General features: G+C 31.1%; 7 protein-coding genes and 1 long non-coding RNA gene across 12 annotated transcripts; 4 read left to right on the top strand and 4 right to left on the bottom strand.

The window, feature by feature from the left end:
* Positions 1 to 51: 51 nt before the first annotated feature.
* Positions 52 to 1,249, top strand: Gos28 (golgi SNAP receptor complex member Gos28). Its single transcript, XM_076397911.1, has 4 exons — positions 52 to 196; positions 260 to 441; positions 494 to 735; positions 794 to 1,249. The coding sequence occupies exons 1-4, from the start codon at positions 172 to 174 to the stop codon at positions 1,029 to 1,031; spliced, it is 687 nt and encodes a 228-aa protein (XP_076254026.1). The 5' UTR covers positions 52 to 171; the 3' UTR covers positions 1,032 to 1,249.
* Positions 1,161 to 2,217, bottom strand: LOC143192515 (uncharacterized). The gene is made up of 2 exons (XM_076397914.1): positions 1,778 to 2,217; positions 1,161 to 1,730 (listed from the first exon to the last, which is right to left on the bottom strand). Exons 1-2 carry the CDS (start codon positions 2,069 to 2,071, stop codon positions 1,521 to 1,523), a joined length of 504 nt encoding a protein of 167 aa, XP_076254029.1. The 5' UTR covers positions 2,072 to 2,217; the 3' UTR covers positions 1,161 to 1,520.
* Positions 2,218 to 2,810: 593 nt separating this feature from the next.
* Positions 2,811 to 10,323, bottom strand: LOC143192500 (TAR DNA-binding protein 43). Of its 4 annotated transcripts, none has more exons than XM_076397888.1 (10): positions 9,923 to 10,323; positions 9,033 to 9,202; positions 8,838 to 8,978; positions 8,575 to 8,782; positions 8,384 to 8,519; positions 8,238 to 8,329; positions 6,912 to 7,118; positions 6,551 to 6,774; positions 3,854 to 4,009; positions 2,811 to 2,929 (listed from the first exon to the last, which is right to left on the bottom strand). In XM_076397888.1, exons 1-8 carry the CDS (start codon positions 10,164 to 10,166, stop codon positions 6,608 to 6,610), a joined length of 1,365 nt encoding a protein of 454 aa, XP_076254003.1. In that variant the 5' UTR covers positions 10,167 to 10,323; the 3' UTR covers positions 2,811 to 2,929; positions 3,854 to 4,009; positions 6,551 to 6,607. The 4 variants fall into 4 exon arrangements, with proteins under 4 accessions (XP_076254003.1, XP_076254000.1, XP_076254002.1 ...); XM_076397885.1 differs by having other exon boundaries at positions 6,551 to 6,789; positions 9,923 to 10,301; XM_076397887.1 differs by lacking the exon at positions 2,811 to 2,929 and having other exon boundaries at positions 3,405 to 4,009.
* On the bottom strand, positions 7,186 to 8,146 carry LOC143192521 (uncharacterized). The gene is made up of 2 exons (XR_013004795.1): positions 8,088 to 8,146; positions 7,186 to 7,356 (listed from the first exon to the last, which is right to left on the bottom strand). It is a non-coding gene; the product is annotated as an uncharacterized LOC143192521 (long non-coding RNA).
* A 478-nt stretch (positions 10,324 to 10,801) lies between the features above and the next one.
* Positions 10,802 to 12,675, top strand: LOC143192498 (uncharacterized). Its single transcript, XM_076397882.1, has 4 exons — positions 10,802 to 11,008; positions 11,064 to 12,006; positions 12,057 to 12,317; positions 12,373 to 12,675. Exons 1-4 carry the CDS (start codon positions 10,874 to 10,876, stop codon positions 12,585 to 12,587), a joined length of 1,554 nt encoding a protein of 517 aa, XP_076253997.1. The 5' UTR covers positions 10,802 to 10,873; the 3' UTR covers positions 12,588 to 12,675.
* Positions 12,676 to 12,956: 281 nt separating this feature from the next.
* LOC143192497 (uncharacterized) lies at positions 12,957 to 18,769 on the top strand. Its single transcript, XM_076397881.1, has 6 exons — positions 12,957 to 13,179; positions 13,258 to 13,970; positions 14,030 to 14,292; positions 15,659 to 15,832; positions 15,897 to 16,150; positions 18,279 to 18,769. Exons 1-6 carry the CDS (start codon positions 13,021 to 13,023, stop codon positions 18,381 to 18,383), a joined length of 1,668 nt encoding a protein of 555 aa, XP_076253996.1. The 5' UTR covers positions 12,957 to 13,020; the 3' UTR covers positions 18,384 to 18,769.
* A 2,027-nt stretch (positions 18,770 to 20,796) lies between these two features.
* Positions 20,797 to 22,685, top strand: Rad9 (cell cycle checkpoint control protein Rad9). The gene is made up of 6 exons (XM_076397891.1): positions 20,797 to 21,079; positions 21,148 to 21,401; positions 21,472 to 21,742; positions 21,796 to 21,976; positions 22,041 to 22,164; positions 22,217 to 22,685. The coding sequence occupies exons 1-6, from the start codon at positions 21,046 to 21,048 to the stop codon at positions 22,616 to 22,618; spliced, it is 1,266 nt and encodes a 421-aa protein (XP_076254006.1). The 5' UTR covers positions 20,797 to 21,045; the 3' UTR covers positions 22,619 to 22,685.
* Positions 22,686 to 23,856: 1,171 nt separating this feature from the next.
* Positions 23,857 to 25,216, bottom strand: LOC143192511 (thioredoxin-related transmembrane protein 2 homolog). 2 transcript variants are annotated; one of them, XM_076397907.1, is made up of 5 exons: positions 24,994 to 25,216; positions 24,758 to 24,938; positions 24,515 to 24,715; positions 24,339 to 24,461; positions 23,857 to 24,278 (listed from the first exon to the last, which is right to left on the bottom strand). In XM_076397907.1, the coding sequence occupies exons 1-5, from the start codon at positions 25,135 to 25,137 to the stop codon at positions 24,103 to 24,105; spliced, it is 825 nt and encodes a 274-aa protein (XP_076254022.1). In that variant the 5' UTR covers positions 25,138 to 25,216; the 3' UTR covers positions 23,857 to 24,102. The 2 variants fall into 2 exon arrangements, with proteins under 2 accessions (XP_076254022.1, XP_076254023.1); XM_076397908.1 differs by having other exon boundaries at positions 24,515 to 24,703; positions 24,994 to 25,209.
* Between the last annotated feature and the right edge of the window lie 41 nt (positions 25,217 to 25,257).

Genomic DNA, 25,257 nt, shown 5'->3' with positions numbered 1-25,257 from the left:
GAAATAATAACATATATGAAAAAAAGTGTATTTGATTTATGAGCAAAAGTCGTAAATAAATATACCAACGCAAAGAAATTCTAATAAATCATTTACATCTACAATACAAATGATCTACTGAAAGTTGTTACCTTATTGTCAAAATCGGCTGTTTTCTACATCATAACAAAAATGGCTACAGCTTTATCGTATGCAGGTGATGTTTAGTGTTAATTAAAACATACAAAAAATTATACCTAATACATAACACTCATTACAGACTTAAGAAAACAGGCCAGGCAACTAGAAAATGAGATAGATTTAAAACTAGTTGCCTTTAGTAAATTAGGAGCTGGTATCAAATCGCCTAATAATGGAGGACATAGTGATACGGTTCCTCTTTTATCTGGAGAAGATACGTTTGAAGCAATGTCATTGGAGATAGAACAAATGCTAAATAAAGTAATAACCGTAGGACATCATTGAGAGGTAACTTTAAGTTTATGTTTTGTAGTTGACTCAAGTTAACGAAAGGCTTAGTGAACAGCCTGTTTCTGGTGCAGCAATGTTGCATACAATTCAACGTCACCGAGAGATTCTCGCTGATTTGTCTCGAGATTTTCGCAAAACAAATTCACAACACGAAAGTCGCAGAGAAAGGGAAGACCTGTTAAGAGGTTCCAATGACACTTTTAGAAGTGATGGTGTAAACAATCGAAGAGATATGTATCTGAAAGAGAGCCAGCATATTCACAAGTAAATAAGAATTAATGTTTAAATTATGGTTATTATTAAGCATTTACATTATTTTCAGTTCAGACCATTTGATAAATGAACAAATAGCAATTGCAGTAGAGACAAGGGAACACCTAACCAGTCAACGTCAGACCCTGAAGAAATTACAAACTCGATTCAATGACATATCAAACAGGTACCCAATAATAAACAGTTTGATTAACAGGATAAATTTAAGGAAAAGGAGAGATTCTATTATAATAGGTTTGGTAGTTGCTTTCTGTACGATACTAATGTTGTGTTACACTTTCAGTTAAAAGGAACTATTAACAAATCTGTTAATAAGCCTAATTGTATATTTAATTTTTATATATATCCTAGGAATTAAAAAGTGGTGTTTATATAGTATATATTCGTTTTTTTATAAATTAAACAGTTTTAGCTAATTCCAAAGTATTTATTAAAATATATTGTTATTTCCAATAATAAATAAGTTATATATATATAAAAAGAATAAATTAAGTTCCAAAACAAAGTAATACTATAATTTGTACTAACCGAAAGATTTGGTAGTGCGTTCAAATTGTGAACTTTGTAAAACTAACAAAACCTTTAAATGTCATATTTATATCAATGCATATATAATATACATTTCAGTCTCTCTTAAAGGGAAACTATAAATAATTAACTGTCAAGTACTGTTGGTTAAAAGGCACATTTTGTTAATAACTATTGTCATAAATTAAAATTGTCAATCATTAAGTTCTTTGTACATCACCTTGGGTTCTTGCCTACACAACAAATTTCTAATTTAAATTTGAATCATTTCTAATAGCTTCCACAATCTCTTTCCCATTCATGGTAGAATTGTATGGGCTTTCTATGCCAAAAGGACTATATAATTTAGTTGGGGTTCTACCCAAAACTTGTTTAGATTTTGTAAAGGGTGTTTGAGGATTTGGTGTCATTGGACCTTCTTCTAAAATCTGTCTCCTTTTCGTCGAAGTTTTAAAACGCTGAAATAAAAACATGAGCTAAAGGTTTTAAAAATGTAGAAAATTACCTGAGATATTGTTTCAAAAGACACACGAACAGAATTAAAAGTTTTTGACAGTCTGTCGGCCCCGTTTCTAAAATATTTGCGAGTGTCATTTAAATTCAACACAGACAACACTCTTCTGCCATCGGTTCGGGAGTTGTTTTTATTTTTTTGATCGGTCGAAACCTGTTTTAGGTCGGATTCATCAAATGTTTCCTTTAAACGTTTACGGCAATTTAGACCGCTTCGCGCCGACGAATCGGAAGAACGTTGAGACAAGTTCCTTTCGAACGTAAAAGACTCGTTTTTACACGGCATCTCTGACTTGACTCCTAGATTTCAGGTATTATTCGCCGAACTTAACTTTGAACAGGTAAAAAAACCGTTAGGAAACCTGTCAAAAAGGCACTGAACGACGCATGGCATCTGCGATATTTTTCGGGTTCAACCACGTATTTTGATTTAATAAGTTAATTTAATACAAAGTGAACGAAATACCGTTACGATTGAATAAATTGTATATATTATTAACAGTTGCATTGAAAGTAGTTTTGATATCAAATACTGGGTAATTGATGAAGCGACATCTGTTGCCATAATACTAATAATAGTTGCTAGAAGGTATCATCAACATTTAAATTAAACTTAATGAGAATACAAATTGACTTATTAAATGAATAAAGTGGGCCGATAAAACACCAGAATAACAATGTTAATTTTTCTATAAAATAATTTTAGGCTAAACAATTGTGATATGTAATTAAAAATACAGGTCAAAACACATCCGCAGTTAAAATGATAAAAACTTTTATGAAAAGTATTAAATTAATTAAAAATAAACAAGTTTTATGAACCATCGAACTGAAAAGTTAATTCCAAATTAATTTCTTGTTAAACTTATTTGTAACTCGTAATAATAAAAATGCATGATTTAAATAATCTGATTTTGTTAAGCTGTAAACTGATAAAAGCGGCATCAACCTTGGGATGTGGGTGTAAAGAACTATTTAAGACATCACCAAACAAATGCCTTGGTAACGTAAATAGAAAAAGACAATTTAGTTATTCAATGTTTATTAAAATACACATTTTTTAATATAATTATCATAAGCAATCTGTACTTGTTAGGTACATCCACCAAATCCATCAGTCTTGACTCTCATTTTCCACCAGCATCTACATCAGAAAAAACATAACAAATTATAAGAAGCATAAAAGATATAATTACATAATTGTATTAGTTACAAATTATCGAAGCTAGTTGGCGTCAAATAACATAACTAAAACTGTAAATTTGTCTACGCTTCTATTTAGTTGAGGCTATGCCCTTAACACTAAAGAATTCAAACATACCAACTTACTGTTAACCACACAAGATGTCCTTCACATTGCACAGTCCAAACAACCAATCAGAAATGAAAAAAAATCCATTTCAAAAGAAGGGTGCTCTAAATATATCTACTCAAAAGGTAAGGACAGGTACCCCATATTAATTATGTAACAAATGCACTTTTTTGGTAACAGTTGCACACTATTAAAAAGGTCATGCTTGATATTGCTGCGTGAGTGATTTTGTTTCGCAAGTTTACTAGAACTAATCAACAATACGCAAGCATGGCCTTTCTCATCTTCTGAAATAAAACACAACACAGTCACACATTCTGTTCTATTTGATATCTAAATAATAGAAACCATACACAATTAATATCTAGGCCACAAACTTAAATTATATCTCACATCTCAATAGTCATTGCCGTAACACAAACAATTTTCCCTTTCTTGCCATTTATAAAACAATTCCCATACTTTCGCATATATAATTTTCTGTTATATCACTTATACTAAAAATATAACATTTTTTTTATTATACACTAACCGATACTAAATATTAATAACATAGAACATACATATTTATCATCCCATTGTAAACTATAAAGAGAAAAAATAAAAAAGTAAAATAGTTTAAAACTTATACACTGTACAACTTTCTCTGTTAAAATTCATAACTTTAGCTTGGGGTAATAAAAATCTCAATTAAAAAGAAAAACAAGGAAACAAATTGCATTTGTTTAAAAATAAATATTAAATATACGGACAGACCTAATAATCTAATGTTGGCTGATCACCTGATCTTGTTTATTTTTCTGTAATTTTGACGTAGGTTATTAGTCGGTAGCAATACTCGATCTGCAATATTTATGACGCTTGTGTATGTTTGGAAACTTGCATATTTAGGTAAGTGCTTGATTTGTTTCCCTAGAAAAGAAAAAAAATTGCAATAAATAAAAATGTACTTTTCATGCAGAAAAAATGGTTCAAAAATTAATCATAGAAGGCTGTGTATTCATGACGTGACTACGACACAATAAAGAGAAATGTCAAAAAAACGACATTCGAATTCTTGAGCTATTGTTAGGAGCGCCTACAGCAACAAATGACTCATAAATTATTTACAGATTAAATAAAAGCACATTGTTTAATTAAGTTAAAACATTGATAACTTTCTATGATATAATAAATCAACCTAAAAATGACCATTTAATAAGCATCAAATTACAGAAAATTTGTACTGTCGATAAGAACAAAGTGGAGACAACAGTAGAGCTCAAAACAGAATTACAGGTATGATAAATTTGCATTCAGAGGTGCATTGGGAAAGTCCAAATACGGCTAGAAAAGGTTCACCGAAAGAAAACGTGCATTAATATGCAAAATTAACACTACCCTTAAATGTAAAGAAAAATTTGCACAGAAATAATAATCGATGTGTTTCCTAGGCAGTGTAGACTGAATAGCGTAACTTTCGTTGAAGATTATTTTCATTTAGGTTATGTAAACAAGCAAAATTGCTGATATTGGCCCGCAATTAACTCAAAAATACATAAAAAAAAAACTGCAGATTGCCATATTCAGTGCTTGTTAAGTTTTTAGCCTTCAAGCTTTTAGATGAGTGCAAAAATACTATTTGAATTTGCTGTTGTAAGAAACATTAACCCGGTTGAAATTATGAACATTTTGGCGGGTAATTGTTTACTATTACTTTTGTTTTATATATAGTTTGAAACTGAATTGTGCTACTGTAGAAAAAATAACAGTCCAATGTATTCTAGTCTATTCAAAATAACAGTGAACTCGCGTTATCACGATGTGGAATATATTGCCTATTGCAATTTACAAATTCGTTTTAAAATCACACAATATTTTCATTCTCATTCCTATGTTTGAAATATATTTGTTATTAGAATAAAGCAGAATTTGATAGAAGACTACTATATTGTGACCAGAAATTATCTACCAGGTGTACCGGAAAAAACAACATAATTTCAAGAAAATGGAAAATATATTTATTCAAAATATTGACCATTTGACTCTATACATCTTGCCCATCTATCAGACAATTTATGGATGCAATCCCAAAAAAAAACTGTTTGTACTTTGAGCAAACCTATTAATTGAGCCATTTTCTAACTTCTTCAAAATTGGCCTTGAAAAAGTGCCGCTCTGCAAGGCTGTGCCTCATTGATGCGAAAAGCGGGCGGGGCAAGGTCTGGAGAATACGGCGGTTTTGCTTTATGAGCCGGCCAGCTTCACTAGGTGATAACCATGATTTGACGCGTTTAGATTTATAAAAATAAATCTACTTTTCATCAGCCGTCACTATTCGATGCATCATACATCATAAATTACTTCCGATCATACCTTTAAAGCAGCATTTCACAGACGGTTTTTCGATTTCCAATCTCTCTGTCATTCCCCCATCTTTCCATCTTTTGAATTTTCCCCATTGCTCGTAATCAGTCTCTAATGGGTTTTTGGGCTACATTTAACGCTTCTGCCAATTGTTTTTGAGTTTGGGTTGAGTTTTTTTTGTTCTAGACTGCAAACGATGACTTTCAGCGGTTTTTTATTTTGATTAAATAATAAAAGTAATGGAAATGTACGTTTTGAGGCATGAAACTTGAAATTTTCAACGGTATAAATCTATGAAGGTATTACTTTCGCAAAATATAACACGTATAGCTTTGAAGCTTGATGTCAATAGAATAAAATGACACATATGTCAAATCATAACATTCCACACTTAAGAATAGCGACTTATGTTAGAAAAACCGGTATAATGACTTTCTGGTACCCTGGTATTTACATTTGGATTCAATTTCCCAGAAAATTCATTTGGTAGTCATTTTCCTTTCTTTTCGATTTTTCCTGTTGATTTAAAAGCCTATTTCCTGTTGTTCTGAAATGTACACTGCTGAATTATGACATAACATGATTTCTTTCTTGGTAATTTTTCAAACGTAATGGAAAAACAATTTTCTACATATTATTTAGTGATCACAGTTCTACTTTTCTATTCTGTTATCATAACGATATATCATCTTCAAAAACAGTGTCAGTTTAATCATCAGTAATAGATTTAGAACTCTAAATACTAAATGTTACACATTCTACTTTTCAAGGGGATTCGAATCGTCTATCCATCTGGACAAGCATATGATATTATATATGTATAATGACTGTAATAATGATATTATATAATATATATGTATGATGACGTCTTTATACCATATAATTCACTTACTACCATATAACAATTCCATAAATTTGGAACTTTTGTACATTTTTGTTTAATTTTTGCCTAGTTAACTAGTTTTTCAACTAGAAATTGTCAATAATTATAGCCTGAGCCTTAGAAAACTCTAATGTCGGGTAAAATGTCAAAATTACCAAACCTGACAGCGCGAACTTTATCGTTAATTACAATGAAAATGAAAAGACGTACAAAACGGTACTTACTAAATAAGCCATTGTTTTTCTGACATCGCCCACCGCTCGTAAAGCGGCATCCCTTCCCTATTCGTACTTTAAGAACCCTTTGTCCTGATTCTGACCTGGGGGAGGTCTCGTCGGCCACTGACCGCCGTCCTGACCACCTCCGGGTCCGCCGCCGCCTTGATTGATCCAATTCAGAAAACCAGGACCTCCACCGCCGCCTTGATTCCCTTGACCCTGATTATTGCCTGCCGAGAAACCGCCTTGACATTGGAATCATTAGTCGTGCATTATCAAAAGTGACAATAATCAACGAGACGTTAATTATTAATTTTGATAATAAAGAATCGTCAAAGCAGAAACGAATTCGAAACCCAACACTCACCACTGTTATTATTGGGGCCGTTGCTAAAGCCTTGGTTGAAGTTAGGCTCCGGCTGATTCTGTAAATTCCCGATGAGACCCCAGCTGGCCTGGTTCAATGCAGCGGCAACCAGGGCCGGGTTCATCGGAAGAGCGCCAAGATTCAACCCTAATCCCAGGGGATTACAACCGCCTTGGTTGCTGTTTTGCTGACCCTGTCCAGTTATCCCTATAACAGTACTCGTCCATAAAACAGTTCCTTTAGCGTGGTACCGTTCAAATAATAAACTACACGGTTATCGCAAACATTTATTGGATAAAAAATCTCACAAAATTAACAATAAGAGAACAATCGTAACAAATATGAACGTTTCAATAATCTTTTTTGCAATTATACCAGTTCAGGGCAGCAGTTAGGTTTTGAATATTGGGAATATTAGAGGGGGCAGGTGGTCTAGTACTATATCCTGGAAATTAGTTTGAGCGGATAGCTAACTTACGGGTGGATAATGGAAATTAACAGAGGTGATGTAACGAATATGAATCTTTAAACATTTATTCGCGAATGTTTAAAAAAAGTGTTTTAGTATTGGCCCCATTTATCTGTTTCTCGACAATAACAGCTGACGTATACTTCATATACTGAAATATAAATTTACTTCATAGTGAATATTCTAATATAAAAACTATCACAGCTGTGAGGAAGCATTTGACGTCATAAAAGCCAGTTTTCTGAATTGTAAAAATGCTGGATTGGTAGTAAAAATATGAAAGAAGCAATCCCCGAGGGTCTGAAAGAAAGTATTGTTTATCCTATTTATAAATTAATGTTTAGAGAACCCCACTCTCAGAATTCATCAAAATACAAAGGTTACAGTCGGCAGGGCATGTGATAAGAAGGAAAGATGGGAGGTTATCAAAAAAAACTTTAGATACTCGAATGCACGGAAAAAAGCCGATAGAAGACCCCGAAAACACTGAGAAGATGGAAGAAAAGAAATTATTCTGGACATCCGAGTATGGAGGAGAGTGACAGCAGATAGACACACTTTGAAAACTTATAGTAATAGATAACTATCTGACGACAAAACCTACCTCATCAATGTTATAAATATATATGAATATTCGAAAATGCAAATAAGAATATTCGTTACAACACCAATGGTCAGAACATGGATGATGGGATTATAAAAGTTACCTGGGTTTTTACTAATGTTACTGGATTTGGGAATAAAGGAGTCTGGGGACAATAGCTGAACTAGAACAAAATCTTATTTATCCTAGCATTCAAACTATTATATTTTACCACAAACATTTTCCTCTAAAATATATTATAAAAAATTCTTACCTAGAGCTTGTAAATTAGGCATGTCTAAATTGCCTCTAGGTCCACCCTGATTTCCCCAGTTCCCTTGATTTGGGCCTGGTGGTCCATTGTATCTACAAAATAAACACAGTTATTCAATTATTTCTGAAAGCAATGACAATATCTACCTTTGAGGATACATTCCACCAGGTCCATCAGGACCACCAGGTGGTCCCCTGTTTCCATGTGGACCCCCTCTGTCATAACCATGCTTAGATCTTGTTTCTGATTTAGGAGCAGCATTTGATACATGAACTGATACCCCTAATTAAAATTATCTACAGTGATAATAATTTCCATTAATCAATCAATGAATTACCTTTAATGATATGATCTTCACCACACAAACTTTGAGCAACTTCAGGATCCAAAAATGTAACAAAACTAAAAGCCCTAAATGGTTTTGGAATGAAGACATCAGTGACTTCACCGTATTTACCAAAATATTCCCGTAAGTCATCAGCAGTCAAATCTTCAGTACATCTACCAATGAATACCTTACAAGGAACTTGCTGTATAAGTCCCTCCTACAAATTTATGTAAACTTATTTTATAGTTTGAATTTTTTGTGTTGATCTGTACCTTTGAATTTGGAACTTTGACATCGCACCATCGGCCATCTATCATGTGGCGTTGAGCTAGAACTCGCATTTGAGATTCATAGGATGCAAATCTAATAAAACCAAATCCCTTAGACTGACCTGTCTTTGGATCTTTCTTAACCTGAATAATAGTCATTCTTTTAATGCATATAAAATGTTGCTATCTTACACATACTTGCGCCATCAAAACCTCTCCGAACCCTTCAAAATATTCTCTTAAATTTTGTTCTACTGTTTTCCAGGGTAGTCCTAACACTATTAAGTCTGTACAACGTAACTTTGTCTCCATACGTTTCGTTTTAGCTGTAGAATTTTCTAGATTATCATCACTTTTTCGTTTATTCTCTGAAAAAATGTTTATATAAAATACCCGACATATTAAAATGGAACCAATTTTTAATAAATTTGAAAGAATATAAATCATTTTGGGCAAAAGATGTAATTAATCCAATAATAAGACGTTACTGAACCTTTTATGGTTTCTTAAATTAAGAGCTATAGAAGGACAGTTTTATAGATAATATATTAAGCAAATAGTTTAACTAAAAAAAATATATTATAAGAGAAACTAAAAAGTACAAAGGAATTTTTATTACATTACTTTACCTTAAGAGTGAAAAATAATGCATATTACTGTAGCACCTTAGTGAAGATCAATTATTTAACTAATTTGCAAACGAAAAACTATTGTCAAATAAATCGTATATCCTGTACACACAAATTCAATTTTTTAAATCAAATTATGCATATTACAAATAAGACTTTAAAAGTACTCTAATTTCGTCACACATCTTGAGTCAAATATCGGTCATCTAATAAATAAACAGTCTTTTACAAAGACGTAACTTAATTTCCTCGTCTCCTAAATACCCTATCGATATTTATTACCACATTTTTACTTACGATATAAGTATATCGCAATAAATAACTATTACATCTACATGTCATAACAATTATGCGACATATTCACTATTAGACTATCATGTAGAAGACTGTATATTTCTATTTACCTCAATCAATAAGACAAATCAAATACATACAGCATATCGGATCTTACATACTAACCTTTGGGAAACACACAGTAATAAATATGCGAGCCCCAACCTCCCTCTGGAGGGGGATGCAAACGCCCATCGTTCAATCTCACTCCTCTTACAGACTTATTCTCCGGATTTCTATATTTCAGCCCTGAAGCTCCCGGAAATTGAGCCGACAGGGTACTCAAAAGTAAAGTACCGTCATCTTCGGTTGGGAGCTCTATGGGCTCTTCACCCTCGTCTTCTGCCACTTGCAAATACTCAATCGACATTCTTACAAAACTTTCAGACACACCAATCACTCACGCACAATAATTTAGCGATAAACGCTAAATCCTAAGCAAATCAAAATTTTATGGTTTTATAAACCAATATGGCCGGTGAGAGCAATTTTACAACTTCACTCTCGATAAGAACAGGAAGTGACATACTGACGTTGCCAAATTTTAAATTTCTACGATGCAAAAGGGAAATCATTTTTTACGGTATCCAATGTTTTCAAAATATGGAAGATATTCAAGAAACTCAAGATAATTCAAATCTTAACAGAAATCTCTTGAATATTTTAGGACCAATGCATTCTAAATATATATATATATATATATATATATATATATATATATATATATTTTGTATATCGTCCTATACATTAAAAATAATTATTACATTCGAATAAGTTGACAACGTCGCTTTCTCTACATATTTCCGGTAGTCCCGATGAATTATTATATATGATATGTAATTTATTTAAAACCACTTAAGTTTATTTCATAAATTACAGTGTTGTTTTCATTTATCTTACAATTAGTTATTAGTTAGACTAACTACTGTACTGTGTTAACTAGTATATAAATAATTTTAAAAATAATTTTGATTGAATCCCCATTTAGGTTGTCTTGAATTGTCATATGTCATTTTCATTTTAGTATTTGTGTTGACTTTTGTTTTTAATTATTGTAATTAAGAACAACATATAAAAATGGTTAAGAATTTTGTTTGCCGAACTTGTTTAAGTGTAATAGATAATGAGGTCTGTGTACATAAAATCAATGAAGAAAATGTAACAAAAGAAATGAAAATCAAAGAATTATTACTTTCCTACATATCAGAAATTGTGAGGCCTAGAATTTTATCACTTTATTGAAATTTTACGTTATTTTATCTTTCAGGATTTAAATGTATCTAAAAATCCAGTTATTTGTAATGACTGCTTAAATACGATTACTGGATTCCACACATTTAAAAACAAGTGTGTTAAAACGGAAAATGTTATAAACTTATATTTAAAAAGAAATAACAGGAAAAAATTAATAAACCTCGAAGACGTTATCACAAATAAATGTCTCAAAAAAGGTAATCTTAATATATCAAAAGTTAGAAGAAGGCCTATGAGGTTCAGAAAATCGAAACTGAAAAACATTTTGCATACTGAAAATTTAAATTCGGTACCATGCGATGTAGTAGATGAAAAGTTGATTTTCATGAAATATTTGAATTTGGCTAGTAAATGTAATAATGAAAATGATCTTGAAGAAGCTAATGATAGTAAAGTGATAGATGATAGTAAAGATAATAGTTCAATTGACGTTAGTACAAATTCTAATATCAACAAAACGCTTTATATACAATTGAAAGACTGTCTGATAAATGATAAGTCAAAGCAAGCATTCCCTGAACAAAATCATGTTGAGTTAATGGAGAGTAGTAATGTAAATGTAAGTGAAATGACAACCATGAACGAGGAACAAGTTCTACCTGAGTTAGATGCCTCATCAAGTTTGGCGAGCCATCAGCACTTAACAATAAGTTTAAGAAAGGAAGTGTTTGTGAGTTGTTCCTATTGTTCCAAATGCTTCTCCAGTGAGAATGAATTTCAACAACACAATAGATTGCATCATAAAGTGTGTCGTCTATGCAACTTCACAACAATGACATTCCATAAATTACAGGCACATCTGAAATTGGAGCATAGACATTATGTTGATTCGTTACAAAATATTCAGGGGCAAAATCTTGCTGTAAACTGTTCCCTATGTCCCAATGAATCCCAATTATTTTGTTGTAATTTAAGAGATCATAGACTCAAAAATCATATTAAATTTACTGGTGATGGTATGTATTTATTATGTAATGTTCATTTGTATTATTTTAATATATTACAGGTTATATTTGTCCATACAATAATTGCAATTTTATGGATAAAATAGCCTACTTAGTAGCGAAACACATAGAACTGGAACATGATAATAATTTGCTTTGCTGTCCGCTGTGTTACTTCAGCACTAATTCTGTTAATAAACTTAAAAGGCACATGGTGTCACATAGTGAGAAAATATACAAATGTGAGGTTTGCCGGAAAGGGCTCTCTAATATCAGTGCGCTGGAAAGTCATTTGAGAAGGATGCATCCAAATTATTTAAAGGGTAAATCTGATATGAGCAGACAAAACATCTATTAATATTTTAATTTTTATTTAAGGTTTGTCCATGACTGATGTTTTTCAAAAATTCAATCATGGAGATTCAGATATCCCAGAAATAAATTATTCTGAGTATTTGGCATTGGATAGTTTTGTAAATCTTCAAGTAGATGACATACCAGATCCAAAGATAAATGGCACAAAAGATGATTGTATTATTGTGTCAGACTCCCCAACGAGACCAATTACAATCGTTATTTCAGATGAGTCTTGAAGTTTTGTATATTTTTTACATTTCTACGTATTTGATTTTTATAGTGTTGTAAGAGTTTATTTAATAAAATAAAAATGTTCATTGAAAATCGATATTTTAATTTGAATACGGTTTTCCGCCAAAATGTTTCATTTTGTGCTGCCACCTATTAGTAGCTGCGTGCAATTATAAGGAATTTTTATGATTAAATCATAATTATTAACATTTACATTAAAATATATTCTGATTGTATAAATTAAGCATTATCTATATATACATATCAATATAACTAGGTCACTTTTAAATTGGCATTTATATATGATCATTCAAAGAGAAATAGGTTTTTATGAATGAATTATCGCCTATTGTTTGTTTCTTCCTTCATTTTCAATATGCGTCAAAATGTTGACAATATAGGTTGAGAGGAGTTTTTCTCTAGAATCAATTTGAAGAAATGAGTGTTCAAATGACTATAAGCGATCAAAAGATCGTGTGTAGAACGTGTTTAAAACTCTTAGAAAATACTGGCTATACTTATTTAGATGATGAAAATGGATATATAACAAATGTTGGAAATATTAGAGAAATGTTACAGTTTTGTATTCCCGAGCTGGTAATTTGTTTTTCCGCTTGTACCAATGATAATTCACTAATTATGTCATGAAGACGTTTGATAGAAATATTTTTGTAGGACCTGCATGTCTCTGCTGATCCTATAATATGCTATCAATGCTTACCTACATTAGTACAAGTATACAATTTTAAAATAAAATGTGTAAATGGGGAGAGCATGATTAGAAGCTATTTAACAAGAAATAAACTTCAGGAAGATAGTCGTGTAAATTTGAATTGTGTTGTAATGGAAGAGCTGATTCAAAACCAAAAAGCACAACTAGAAAATAGAATTAAACATTTCATGGTGCAGGAATCACCATCTAATAATGTCAGCAAAGATGATTTGGTTGAAACAGTGCTCTTAAATGATAAACCTCCAATTGAAAATACCATACTTGATAATGATCAAAATAATGAAAACATCTCAGATATGATCTTCAATAGTAATATTAAGGAAGAGTTAGGATACTCTGTGCATGATCAAATAAAAATTGAAAGTGATATGTCTGTACTAAGTGATTCAGGCACTATCATCAAGAAGGAAACGTTGGAAGAGCCACAGGCTGAAATAAATAACTCAATAAATAAACCAGAAGGAAGACATAGAAACATAGTAGTCAGAAAAGATTTATTTGATACATCAAAGAGTAAAAAGAAAAAAACAAATAAGATAAATAACACAGTTGTTACTAAAAATGGGAGAATAATAATAAAGATTGATCGCAGGAGATTACAGAGCTTTAATGACAGCAGTTTGGATAAAGAAAGTGATAATCCATCATCTGACAGGTATACCTTTCAATAATACACATGTACATATTCAAGGGGCTATTGATATATTGTTGCAGTTCTTCACAAGAAACTGATATTAATAAAACATCACTAGAAAGTAATGAACAAACATCTAGTGATGCGGAATTTAGTCAAAATAATGTTGATGAATCTATAGATGTCTTGGAGAAAGATGAATCATCCGATAAGTATTGTTGCAAAAAATGTGGGTTCAATACAGATGATATGATAAAGATGTATGATCATAATCGCACTTTTCATCATTTTGACTATACCTGCCAGTTCTGTCCTTTTAGTACTTCAAAAGTTGAACTTTTAGGTAAGTAAACCAGTATAGAACAAGATCCAGATATTACTTATTTTATGAATAATAAAAGGAGTGGGATAGACTAGTGTTAGTATTTGTTGTATATAAATGGCTATCGTCTACTTTGGATCAACGACCAATATACATATACCAGGTGACAGATGTATGTAAAAGTTTGACTTGCTTTTCTTAAATTTTTTAATCATTAAATTTTTATGTAGTCAATAGAATACTATTGAAAAATAATTTCCATTAATTAAACCCCTTTTTATATATGACATTTAGAGAATCAATCATAGGGATCATAAGTCATGGATATAAGTGATTGAGAATTTGATTTGACAACTAAGTGTGAAAGGCACAGGGCAAGGCCAAAGAGAGTGTTTTTAGAAAATCTTAAATTAAGTGTGAATTTAAAGAAAAATATGTTTATTCTTTAGAAAATGTCTCGATTTTTTTCTACTAGATGGCTTTAAATCGCACATCTTTAGTAATAATTATATAATGAAGCCAAATTATAGTTCATTTCAAAGTCAACAACAGTAACATTCTATAGAATATTTTAGGCACAAGGTGATTTTTGTTATATTTTATTTTATTCTCTGAAAAGGAAAAAAAATGCAGCGGTAGTTTTTTTTGTTTTTGTTTAGTTTTGAACCAGTTACGTAAGCCTAGATACCAAAAGAAACTCCATATTTCGGTTCCATGCATTTACAGCGCCCAATTCATTTGTGAGACTCTGCTGAGATAGATCGAAGTCGAGGCAGTTTTGAGGCGAATAATTATAGGCAATAAAAATGGATAATGATCAGGATGTTAAAAATGTTTAAAATTAATTGGGTTTTACTTTCAGAGCCTTTGTGTTTCCTAAAAATTCTATTCTAATTATAATTTTATGTTAAAATAATTAAGGAATATAATATTTAAGTGTTTCGTACGATTCTTGATTTTTTCTTCGTTATATATCGTAAATTTTTTTGATATCCAACTAGGCTTTTGGACGTTTTTCATTTAAGCGATTTATATCGTTTAATCAATTTTTGACCTGATGCAAACATGTGTAACAATTTTGTGCTGTATCTGTATCAATATTTTTCTATTCAAATTATTCCATGACTGAAAATCATCGAGTGTTCTGTAGAATGCATCTACCATTTCAGTTACAAATGTTTTGATGTGTTATTATCGACTAATTTTAACAATGTGCAGAATTTAAGGAATGTTAGTAACATTTTTACGTACTTAGAGTACCCGGTAACTTTAAATCCCGTTCATATTATATATTAAGGTTCCTCTACCAAACATTTTGTAACTTGAAAAATAAGTATTGTACTTAAAGTATTAGCCCTATATATCATAAATAACATGTTCAATCTAGGTAAACATATGTCAATGGTCCATCCTAGCGATATGGCGAACCAGAGAAGTTATTCGATAACGCACAACTTTGCGTGCACCCTATGCCCTTTCAGCGTGAAGAATGTCGAACTGCTAAGATCTCATCATTTAAGTGCTCATAAAAACAAGAATCTCAACAACGACAGCGCCAATGGTACGATGGCGCGTCCCATTCGAGGTAAGACCGCAGGAAAACGATATTGACACGGACGTTCCAGGGCCGATCATCCTAAACGCCGCGTTCAGGGACAAAAGTACCTTACCCACCAACGAACCAAAGATATTGAGACGCGCGGAGTACGTCTGCGACGTGTGCAATTACTCGACCAAAGACAAATCCAATCTCAGGAAGCATCTGTTCACCCACGGAACGAAGCCGTTGAAATGCGACTTCTGCAGTTATAAGTGCGTTTCCCCGTATCAGCTCCGGAGGCACATCAAGCAAAAGCACGCCAGTATATGTAACTTAAAGGTATGTTTTATTCTGGGCGCCCACCTGAATCATTTTTTCCTCGGACTTCATTTCGGCATTTCCGTCGTTGTTGCCAAATATACCCTGTGTACGTCTATTTCTGATTACTAGATGTGCTTCCTCAAGAGAAACACATTCTTCAGGTTACACGTCCAGATCCGTACCTGAATATTTTCTTCAAATACCCAGAACAGGTCAATTGAAAGGTCCCCGACCTACCGCATAGTAAAACACATTTTTTGGCAAAATTAGTTTTTTTTCAATATAATTCCCTTCAAGGGTAATACACTGATTATAGTGACCCTCCAACTTTTCGATACCATTTTTGTAATATGACTTGTCCTTTGAAAATTTCTTCCCAGCGAGCATTCTTTTGAGATCTGAGAACAGGAAATAGTCGCTGGGGGCCAGATCTGGAGAATACGGTAGATGAGGAAGCAATTAGAAGCCCAATTCATGGATTTTTGCCATCTTTTTCACTGACTTGTAATACGGGCATTGTCTTGGTGAAGCAGCACTTTCTTTTTTTTTTCAAATGCGGCCGTTTTTTACAATGACAAAAGTTTCTTCACTCAAAATACTATAATTCACAAACTAATGATCCGACAGATGTGAAATTTATGCATGCATCTTTTGAGGGTGGATTTAATTCAATTAAACATGGATTTAATTCTAGTATCGCCATCTATGTGTCAGACCGGAGACTTTTCAATTGACCTGTCATGTATTTGTTCGTCGCAGTTGCCGGTTTTGCAGTGGAATTAATATTCTGTTGGATTAGGGTAAATAGCGATATGAAAAGGTGCTTTAGCAAGAAAATTACATTAGTCAGCTTAAATGTTCAGTTTCGCACTAATAAAACTTTTGTACATATGCACAGTCCCGTTTTGATATCTTTTATTTGAAAACCTTCGTTACGACAATTTAATCAATCCGGCAACACCGTATCTTGTACTGGCACATACAAGAAATGTCTGCTTGTGATCATTTATTACCAGTGGTGTATGAAGTAGTGAAACCTGTTATCTAATAATAATATCTCGTCATAATAGTATGGTGTAATATATTTAACATATTGTCTAATAGCAGTCGGATTGCATGAATGGGGATCTGTCAACGGCATACCTTAAAATATTAGAGATTTATTTATTTTTTCACTCATTTCGCAAATGTTGTACAGACGGAATGTGATTTACCAGAGTCTAATTCTGGAGTGTCCCTGCATGCGCACAAAGATTTGAATTTGCAACGTTGCCAGTTGTTGACAATTATACGTACATTTGAAGGATACAATATATAAAGAATATATCATCAAAAAGAAACTCAAGTTAAACGTTTTTGGTACACTTTTCGTCTCCTATAATATATAAAAAAATTAATGAGCGACCTTTTATGAACATCTCATTTTAAAGTAATTTTGGAACGAAAAAAGAATAAATAAAACAATATGTAATGATTTATCAATATATAAACATTGCAATAACAAACCAAAGTTATAGTTCTTGTAAATTATTCTTATACATGAATAGTATAATATATATTTTGGAATGTGTTCAAATTCCAACAAATCCGTTGAAACTCTATAAAGTTTATAAGTTGTTTAACAACCTTTTATAAACATTTAATTTTAAAAGGAAAAAGAGAAAATCAAACAATATGTAAGGTAACAAATATAATTTATTTATCAATAAACAAAGACACAAACATCAATTTATCTTTAAAATTACTCAATATTGCATTGTACTAAAAATAGCTTCATTGTTTCCTCATCGAATCTTTTCGAATAGTAAAATTAAATTATAATTTTTTGAAATTTGAAAATCCCATTGATCGGCAGTCATCGGTCCCCCTCGGGTATAATCGCGCACACTCTAATATTATTAATAACAATTAATCATATTGTTCCTTGTATTTTTTGACCACGGCTGTTACTAAAAAATTATAACTACAATTTTTTTATTTAAATAATTACTTTATAATTGTTTTATTAAATAACGCTGGAAGCAATTGAATACCGAAGGTAAGGGCAATGGAAAATGAATATCAAGTTGAATGTTCAGGTGTGTGAGCCCAGCAATAGAAAGTGTTTAAAATACTGGAGAGAATCACGTGAACTTTTCTTTTACAGACTAGATCTGCTCCTTATCCTCTACCGAACTACGGAGATGCCGATCAATATAAAATAACATTGGACACGTTAAGAAGCGAATTGGATGGCGAATCGTTATTATAAAGCAGGTCTTGCCCGAAATCTTCTGCCAGTCTACACCAAAACGATCAATACTAATTTTAACGGAAATATGTCTAGATGTTAAGACTTAAAACTTAGTGCTGTGTTAGTTAAATCATTTGATTAAGTCTGATTTAATGTTGCCATCTGTAGTATTTTTCTAGTCATTGGTTCTCGCCGAGGAAGTTCAACTTTCTACGTACGTTTTAATAAACCTTATTTATTTTATTCTATTAAAATTATTTATTTACATTGATTTTATATTTTTTTTCTTCAAAAGTATATAATATATATTTATAAAATCCACTTTAGATGAAACTAAAGTACAATACTCTTTATTTGTTATAAGTCTCTCTTTTTTAAATTAAATGTATATAAAGTGAAAAAAACAGTTTTTCTATTACCCATTTTATGATACCTACTCAAAGTTGTCTGACATATTTCAATTATGAAACCTCTTTGTCGCTATAATCGATATATTTCGATCATATTCCGATATAGTCGATTCATAATTGCCTTATGTCATTCATACTAAAATGTATTAATCCAATAATTAAGAACACAATCTTGTATTACATTGTTATTTAGTATAATTGATACTATTATTAGTATTATAATTAAAACAATCGAAAACCTTCGACTAAATTCATTGGATAGTTAAAATATAAAATTAGGTAATTAGCTATTGAAAAATTGATACATTTATATGAGACATATATATCATATTATATGACTGACACTATAATGTATATATTCATTCATTATCCATCAATACTTTTAGTACAATTGAATAATTATTCGCTTATTTCCTTACAAAAACCAAATTATCTAATTACATCTGTCAAAAAAACAGAAAAGAAATGACAGAACTCTGAACATATGTCATAAAATATCGATCACAAAAATCGAATGGTATTTCACTTACGATAGATATTTCGATTATATCACTCATAACCAAACGTCACTTTCTTAAATACAGTTTGTGGTAGAGAAGTCGAAAAATATAAAGATATTGAGGAATTATCCTTATTTTGTGTCTCCATGACAGAGGGGTTTCATAAAAACATACAGCCTCAAAAAATTAAAAATATTGTGCAGATATGACAGAATATAACCTAAGCAGATATGCAATGTTATATCCATAGAGTTTCTGTGTAGTTATATCAAAATATTTAAGTTTGTAAGATAACCCCGTGACCTACTCAGTATATTTAATCATAATACCGAAACGACTTTCCACAAATGAATTTTTACAGATTATTTATTATTTTTATTAAAGGCACAATCAATAATAATATTTAAATAATTGAGTTGAACTTCAAATAAGTATTCGACAGCAACAATATACTCGTTCAAAAACGGGTTACTAAACAAATTACAAGCAATAAGAATTGACAATCGGATTATACCCTAAAATATCTCAATGGCTATAAGCAATAGATGATATATTTCACCATAATTCATATATTTCGATTATTTAATCGAACAATTCTACTTGGAATGTTCAAATATTTTCTATCAAAATTTGTATGTATTTGTATAAGTTGTATATTAATATATTTAATATGACATAAAAAACATTTTTGAAAAGTGGTATATACATTCATATTGTCCATTCATCTTAAATCATATTAGTTTTAAGGGAGAATTAAATTTTTATTCATTGGCTTGGTTGGCGCAGTGGTAAAGGCGATAGGACGGTCCTCCTACTGTTGCGATAGTCGCGGTTTCAAATCCTGCGGGGACGGTTGTAAATTTCTGTTTGTGATTGTCCTTAGGCAAGAGTGCAAAATCCGACAAGGAAAATGATCCCAGTCACGCCAATAATCAGGCGGGGTAAGACCGGATGTCTTCTGAGATGATTTCTAAGTTGGTCACTCGGCAGTCGGTAGGCTTAATGCCGAGGACCGTAGTTCCGAGCCCACGTTAAACTGCAGGTCCAGTCCAGATAAAACCTCGTTGGTAAAAAGGAGACATATTATTAAAACATACATATAAAAAAATATTCTGAATGATACATTTTATCTTAATTTAAATTTTATTTCTACAAAGAATTATTTAAGACTTGATATTGAAGTTACAACAAAGCAACTTTTTTTCTTTCTTTCTTGATCATTTCAACATTTATTCTAATTTATTCTCTCTCTCTCAAAAATATATAACAAAACGTATATATATTTATTGTTTTGCAAATAAACATCCTATACATTAATTAAATTAATTAATGAATTGTTTATTTACTTATTTTTAAGTAAATTAAACAGGTAAACCAACATTTCAATCAACCCTTTTTTTATATTTACATCTTGCCTTAAGATAGGCATAGAATAAAGAAATAGGTTTCTTTATACTATGAAGATAGGCACCTATATATAACCTATATTTTCATAATGAAATTGACACTTGAAAAAGTTGACAATCATTTGAATTGGAATACGGCTGTTTAATTGGCTAAGCATTTAATATTATTTGACAACATCCACAAAATACAGATATACAGAGGATTAATTCTCAATATTTTGTGATATCATCAAAGCTGCTTTCCGTAGTGGAAGTTTTACAGCAGCTTTCGATTTTGTTGTTTTAAATAATGTTATTTTGAATATGCGTTTTAAACATTTGTTTCACATAATTACTTTTAGCTGGACCAAATTAGTTTTTGAAAATGAATTGTATTATTCCTGGGTTGAACGTCAAAGGTAATTTGGAACAGTTATAAGCTTCTTGATATCTATGATACAAAACACATTATTATTTTTGACCATAGTATTAGGCAGAGGCATTCAAGCTTTAGCGAAGATTGGAGATGAGTTATTTATTGAAGCCCACTTAGAAAAACTGGTGTTTACAACATTTAATCAGTGTAAAACTGTTTGTGCCAGGTTTCATTTGTTGGACAGTTTCTTTTCTCAATATGATGTTAAGGAAAGTGAATTAAATGAAGAAAATTTTGCTGTATCTTGTAAGATACATATGAAAACCCTCCTACCTTTATTCAAGGGAACACAATTAGAGAAAAAGGTAAATAACTCGGATTTCAATATAATAATTTCTTTGATTCAGGTTAATAACTAATCATTTACTGTTCTAGCTAGATTATTTCAAAATGGAATATGATTCTTGTAGTGATGTCATTAAATTCAAAATCAAGTACAAATGTGATGATATTATAATGAGTCATGTGCTTTGCTTGATGAACCCTGAAACTCTAACAATAAAGAATTCTTCTCAATTTGGAAATAATAATATATGTGCGACCAGTAGCTTTTATAATAACTTACTGACGCTGTTCAGTAATTCTGATGATGATATAACACTTGAAATAGCAAAGAACAAAGTTCTCGTAAGAAACTATTGTGTCGGTAATAAGAAATATTTTGCTAATATGAATTATATCTTGAAATAATAATTTTAGGTGTTCCCCATAAACCAAAATTTGTAAGAAGCCAAGTGAGCCTGAACAGTTCAGAGTTTTCAATATTTCAGGTGGATGAAGAAACAACTATTAACTTTTCATTGAAACCTTTTCGTACAGCTATACACTTTGCAGATGCATTAAATTTGAATATTGGGATGTATTTTGAGAAAGGTGGCAAGTAAGACAAAATTAAATTTCCTTATTTGGTGTATCCTTAATATGTTCTCTTGTATTTGTTTTAGACCCTTGTTAATTGTGACGAAAAATCCAACTTTTGAAATAAGTTTTCTTGTGGCCACATTAAATCCGTATAGTGATGGTCAGTCAACTTTTACAGCAGCATCATTACCCACCAAAATTACACAGGTAAGACTAAAGTTTAGTTTTTGAGATAAATAATCACTGTTGTTAAATTAAGGTAAATCAGACTCATAACATTACAAGTGAAGATTTGCATGCCTTGGCTAATGAGAATTGGGAGGACTTTGATGATGATGATATCAATAAGATAAAGCGGTCAACAGGGAATTCAAGTCTCATTAAGGCGCCATCCCTGGACTTGGTTACTAATAATTTAAATCAAACGAAAGAACGTGAAAATGAACCTCCCAAGAAAGCGAGCAAACTGTTTATTTTACAAGATACTGTCATTGAAAACAAAAATAATATAGAACAAAAGAGCTTTTCCCATGATTTGGTGCCTGGTAGTCCAGAAAGTCCTCGAGCAAAAAAGGCAAAATTTATATTTAAGAGGTCGTTTGATCCCACATACACAGCTTCAGTTTTAAATATCATACTACCAGAAAGTGATTCAGAATGACTCCAGCGTTATTCATTAAATATATTGTAATTATTTATTTTTTAAATTAAACAAAAATTGTTTGTAATGCTCTGTTGTTTTAAATAGCTTCTTCCTTCCCTCATCATTAATTACACAACATACAATTGCATTTCACCAAGATAAAAAAGAGCAGAAAAAATTTAATAGTTCTTCATTTTTTATTTGATATTATAATTTATAAGTAATATATTAAATAAGAATAAACAATACAACACTATTCATTATGAGATCTCAAACCATAGAACCTGTTTGATTTGAAATTTGCATATGTACTTCTTAATCTATGCGGTTATTGAACAAATTCGATCCAAAAAGTCAGTCAAATCAGTTACCATCTTTATAAATAAAAATAGCTTATATATTGATATGAATTTCTTACAAGACGTACTTTTAACAGAATAGCTTTTCCATATGTAAAATTTCTATAACGGTTTGAATTTTGCTTATAGTTATCATAGTTGCGTTACCATTATTATCTTTGTTATGTTAACTATTATTATCTAATAAATTATGATTAGGGTGACCTTTTAATCAACTTGTTAGGTTTAGATAAAAACAATTTAAAAATACAAACTGTTTAAAAATGATTTCCTGTATGTAACAGACATTAAAAGTGATTAAAAATAATAATAATGACATATTCGTACTCTGACAGATATTTAATACTTAGGTATATTGACTTAAAATTTCAAGTATTGAAAAATGATAAAATTCTAAATATTTTTAGCAAATTATATTTGAAGTGTTATTAATCAGTTTTCTGTCTTTTATTTTAATATGATCGACAGCTATAGTTCTTTTCAAATCAAGTAATATATCGTTTTTTTTATTAAAAATTTGGCTAATATTACTTTCTAGCACTTTTAATTCAGCCTTTTTTTCGAATAGGTAATAACTGGCATAATTCATTATTTCTAGTATGTAGAGTTGCATATAGTTGGTAGCAAATCAATTTTTTTCAATTTAACCTTCGTTTCTATTAACTTGACATAATGCTTTGTCTTATTAACCTATAACTAAACTATAGCATACTTTCAAATGATTCAAATTCAAAATTTTTGCCGGTGGCATTTGAAGGTTAGGATTATCAGGTTATGTTTAGGAAGGTGCCACCACCTGTGTCAAACCCAGGACTTACTGTTTACTGTTAAATAGTAGTAAATACTTCACTGTTTTAAACAACCTCTTCTCTACCTCTCAACTATATCAGTAAAACATTTTAAATTATAAATATTTTATTTAAACAATAAATAACACAACATAAAAGCACTGCACTAACACAAATGAATATCATAGCTAACATTCCACTATGTCTTTATATATTACTCAAGTTTACAAAACTGAATAAATGTTGCTAATACTAGAAAAAAGCAGTAAAGAGGATTACTCACTTAATTTAACTGCTTCCTCATTTTCCTATTACATATTAATTCTTCTTGAAGGAACCTACATCTTAAAAAAGTCTAATTGACCTTTTTCATGTCACCATTGCTCACTTTACTGTTGTCTTTTAATTCAGTCTTTGCTTTTTCGTATAAATTATTTAATCCGAACGCTAGTTTAATATTTTCCTCAGAGAAAAGGAATTTTACTAATTTGCCTTTGGAATCAACTGTTGGCCTCCTTATTACTTCTTTTCCTATAAAATATGTTTATTATTATGACAATCAAATTAATTAAAGCTAAACAAAATAAATACCATCTTGGAATAATATAACTGTAGGTAGCTGTTTACTCATACTACTGTCACTAACATGATAGTTTTTACCAGCTTCTGGATATCTGCCAATATCAATTTTTCCAAATTTTAGATTATTGAGGCCTTTGAAGGAATAATAGTTATTTTATGTAAAGATAAGTTATATGGTTATTTACCATAATCTACACTTAATTTTGCAAATATTGGGGCGAAATTAACACAGGCTGGGTTCCATGCTGTGTAAAATGCTACTAGCCAAACAGAATTGTCAGTAGACAACTGTTCTGAAAGGCTTTGCTCTCCTCGAAAATATGTAACTTTGGTTGGTCCTGAGTAAGTTGGTTCTGGCACCAAAAGAGCCCCCACTAAAATAAAATCTTATACAATTATTGTTGTACTATATTCCTAGTATGACATACAAATAAATATAACTCCATAAATGATTCCCATCAAATAATCAGCATTAAACCATAATATTAAGTTGGCAATTTTAGTATAAATAAAACTGGATGATAAGTAGTTGATCATTGTCACACTTCCTGCCTTCCTCGTTCTCATCATGACGACGATAATTAGGAAGAACAGGATCTCGGTTTCCCTCTGAAAAAATGTTTTAAGTTAACGAACTAATTTTCAAAGTCTAAATATAACTTACACCTTCGAATTCGCAATTATCGGTACTAAATAAATAATTGCATACTCCCGGTATCCGTTTCAGAGTAACGTAAGATAAACTTAATATAATATTTACTAAATAATACGGTTTTAAAAGTTGAACAAGATCCGACTTTAAAGACATTTTTAAAATGTTTAATTAACCTATATATTAAATTTTATATTGTTGACAGTTTACAGCTAGCTTCGTGTTCCTACGACATTGAAGTTACTCTCTAACGTCGATATATGTGAACTATTTTAG

Source organism: Rhynchophorus ferrugineus, unplaced genomic scaffold, assembly GCF_030347505.1.
Source record: "Rhynchophorus ferrugineus isolate W39M unplaced genomic scaffold, kcgeb_rfMv2 rfM3, whole genome shotgun sequence".
Lineage (NCBI taxonomy): Eukaryota > Metazoa > Arthropoda > Insecta > Coleoptera > Curculionidae > Rhynchophorus > Rhynchophorus ferrugineus.
Note: the sequence above shows the minus strand (reverse complement) of the source record. Positions and strands in the feature narration are given on the sequence as shown.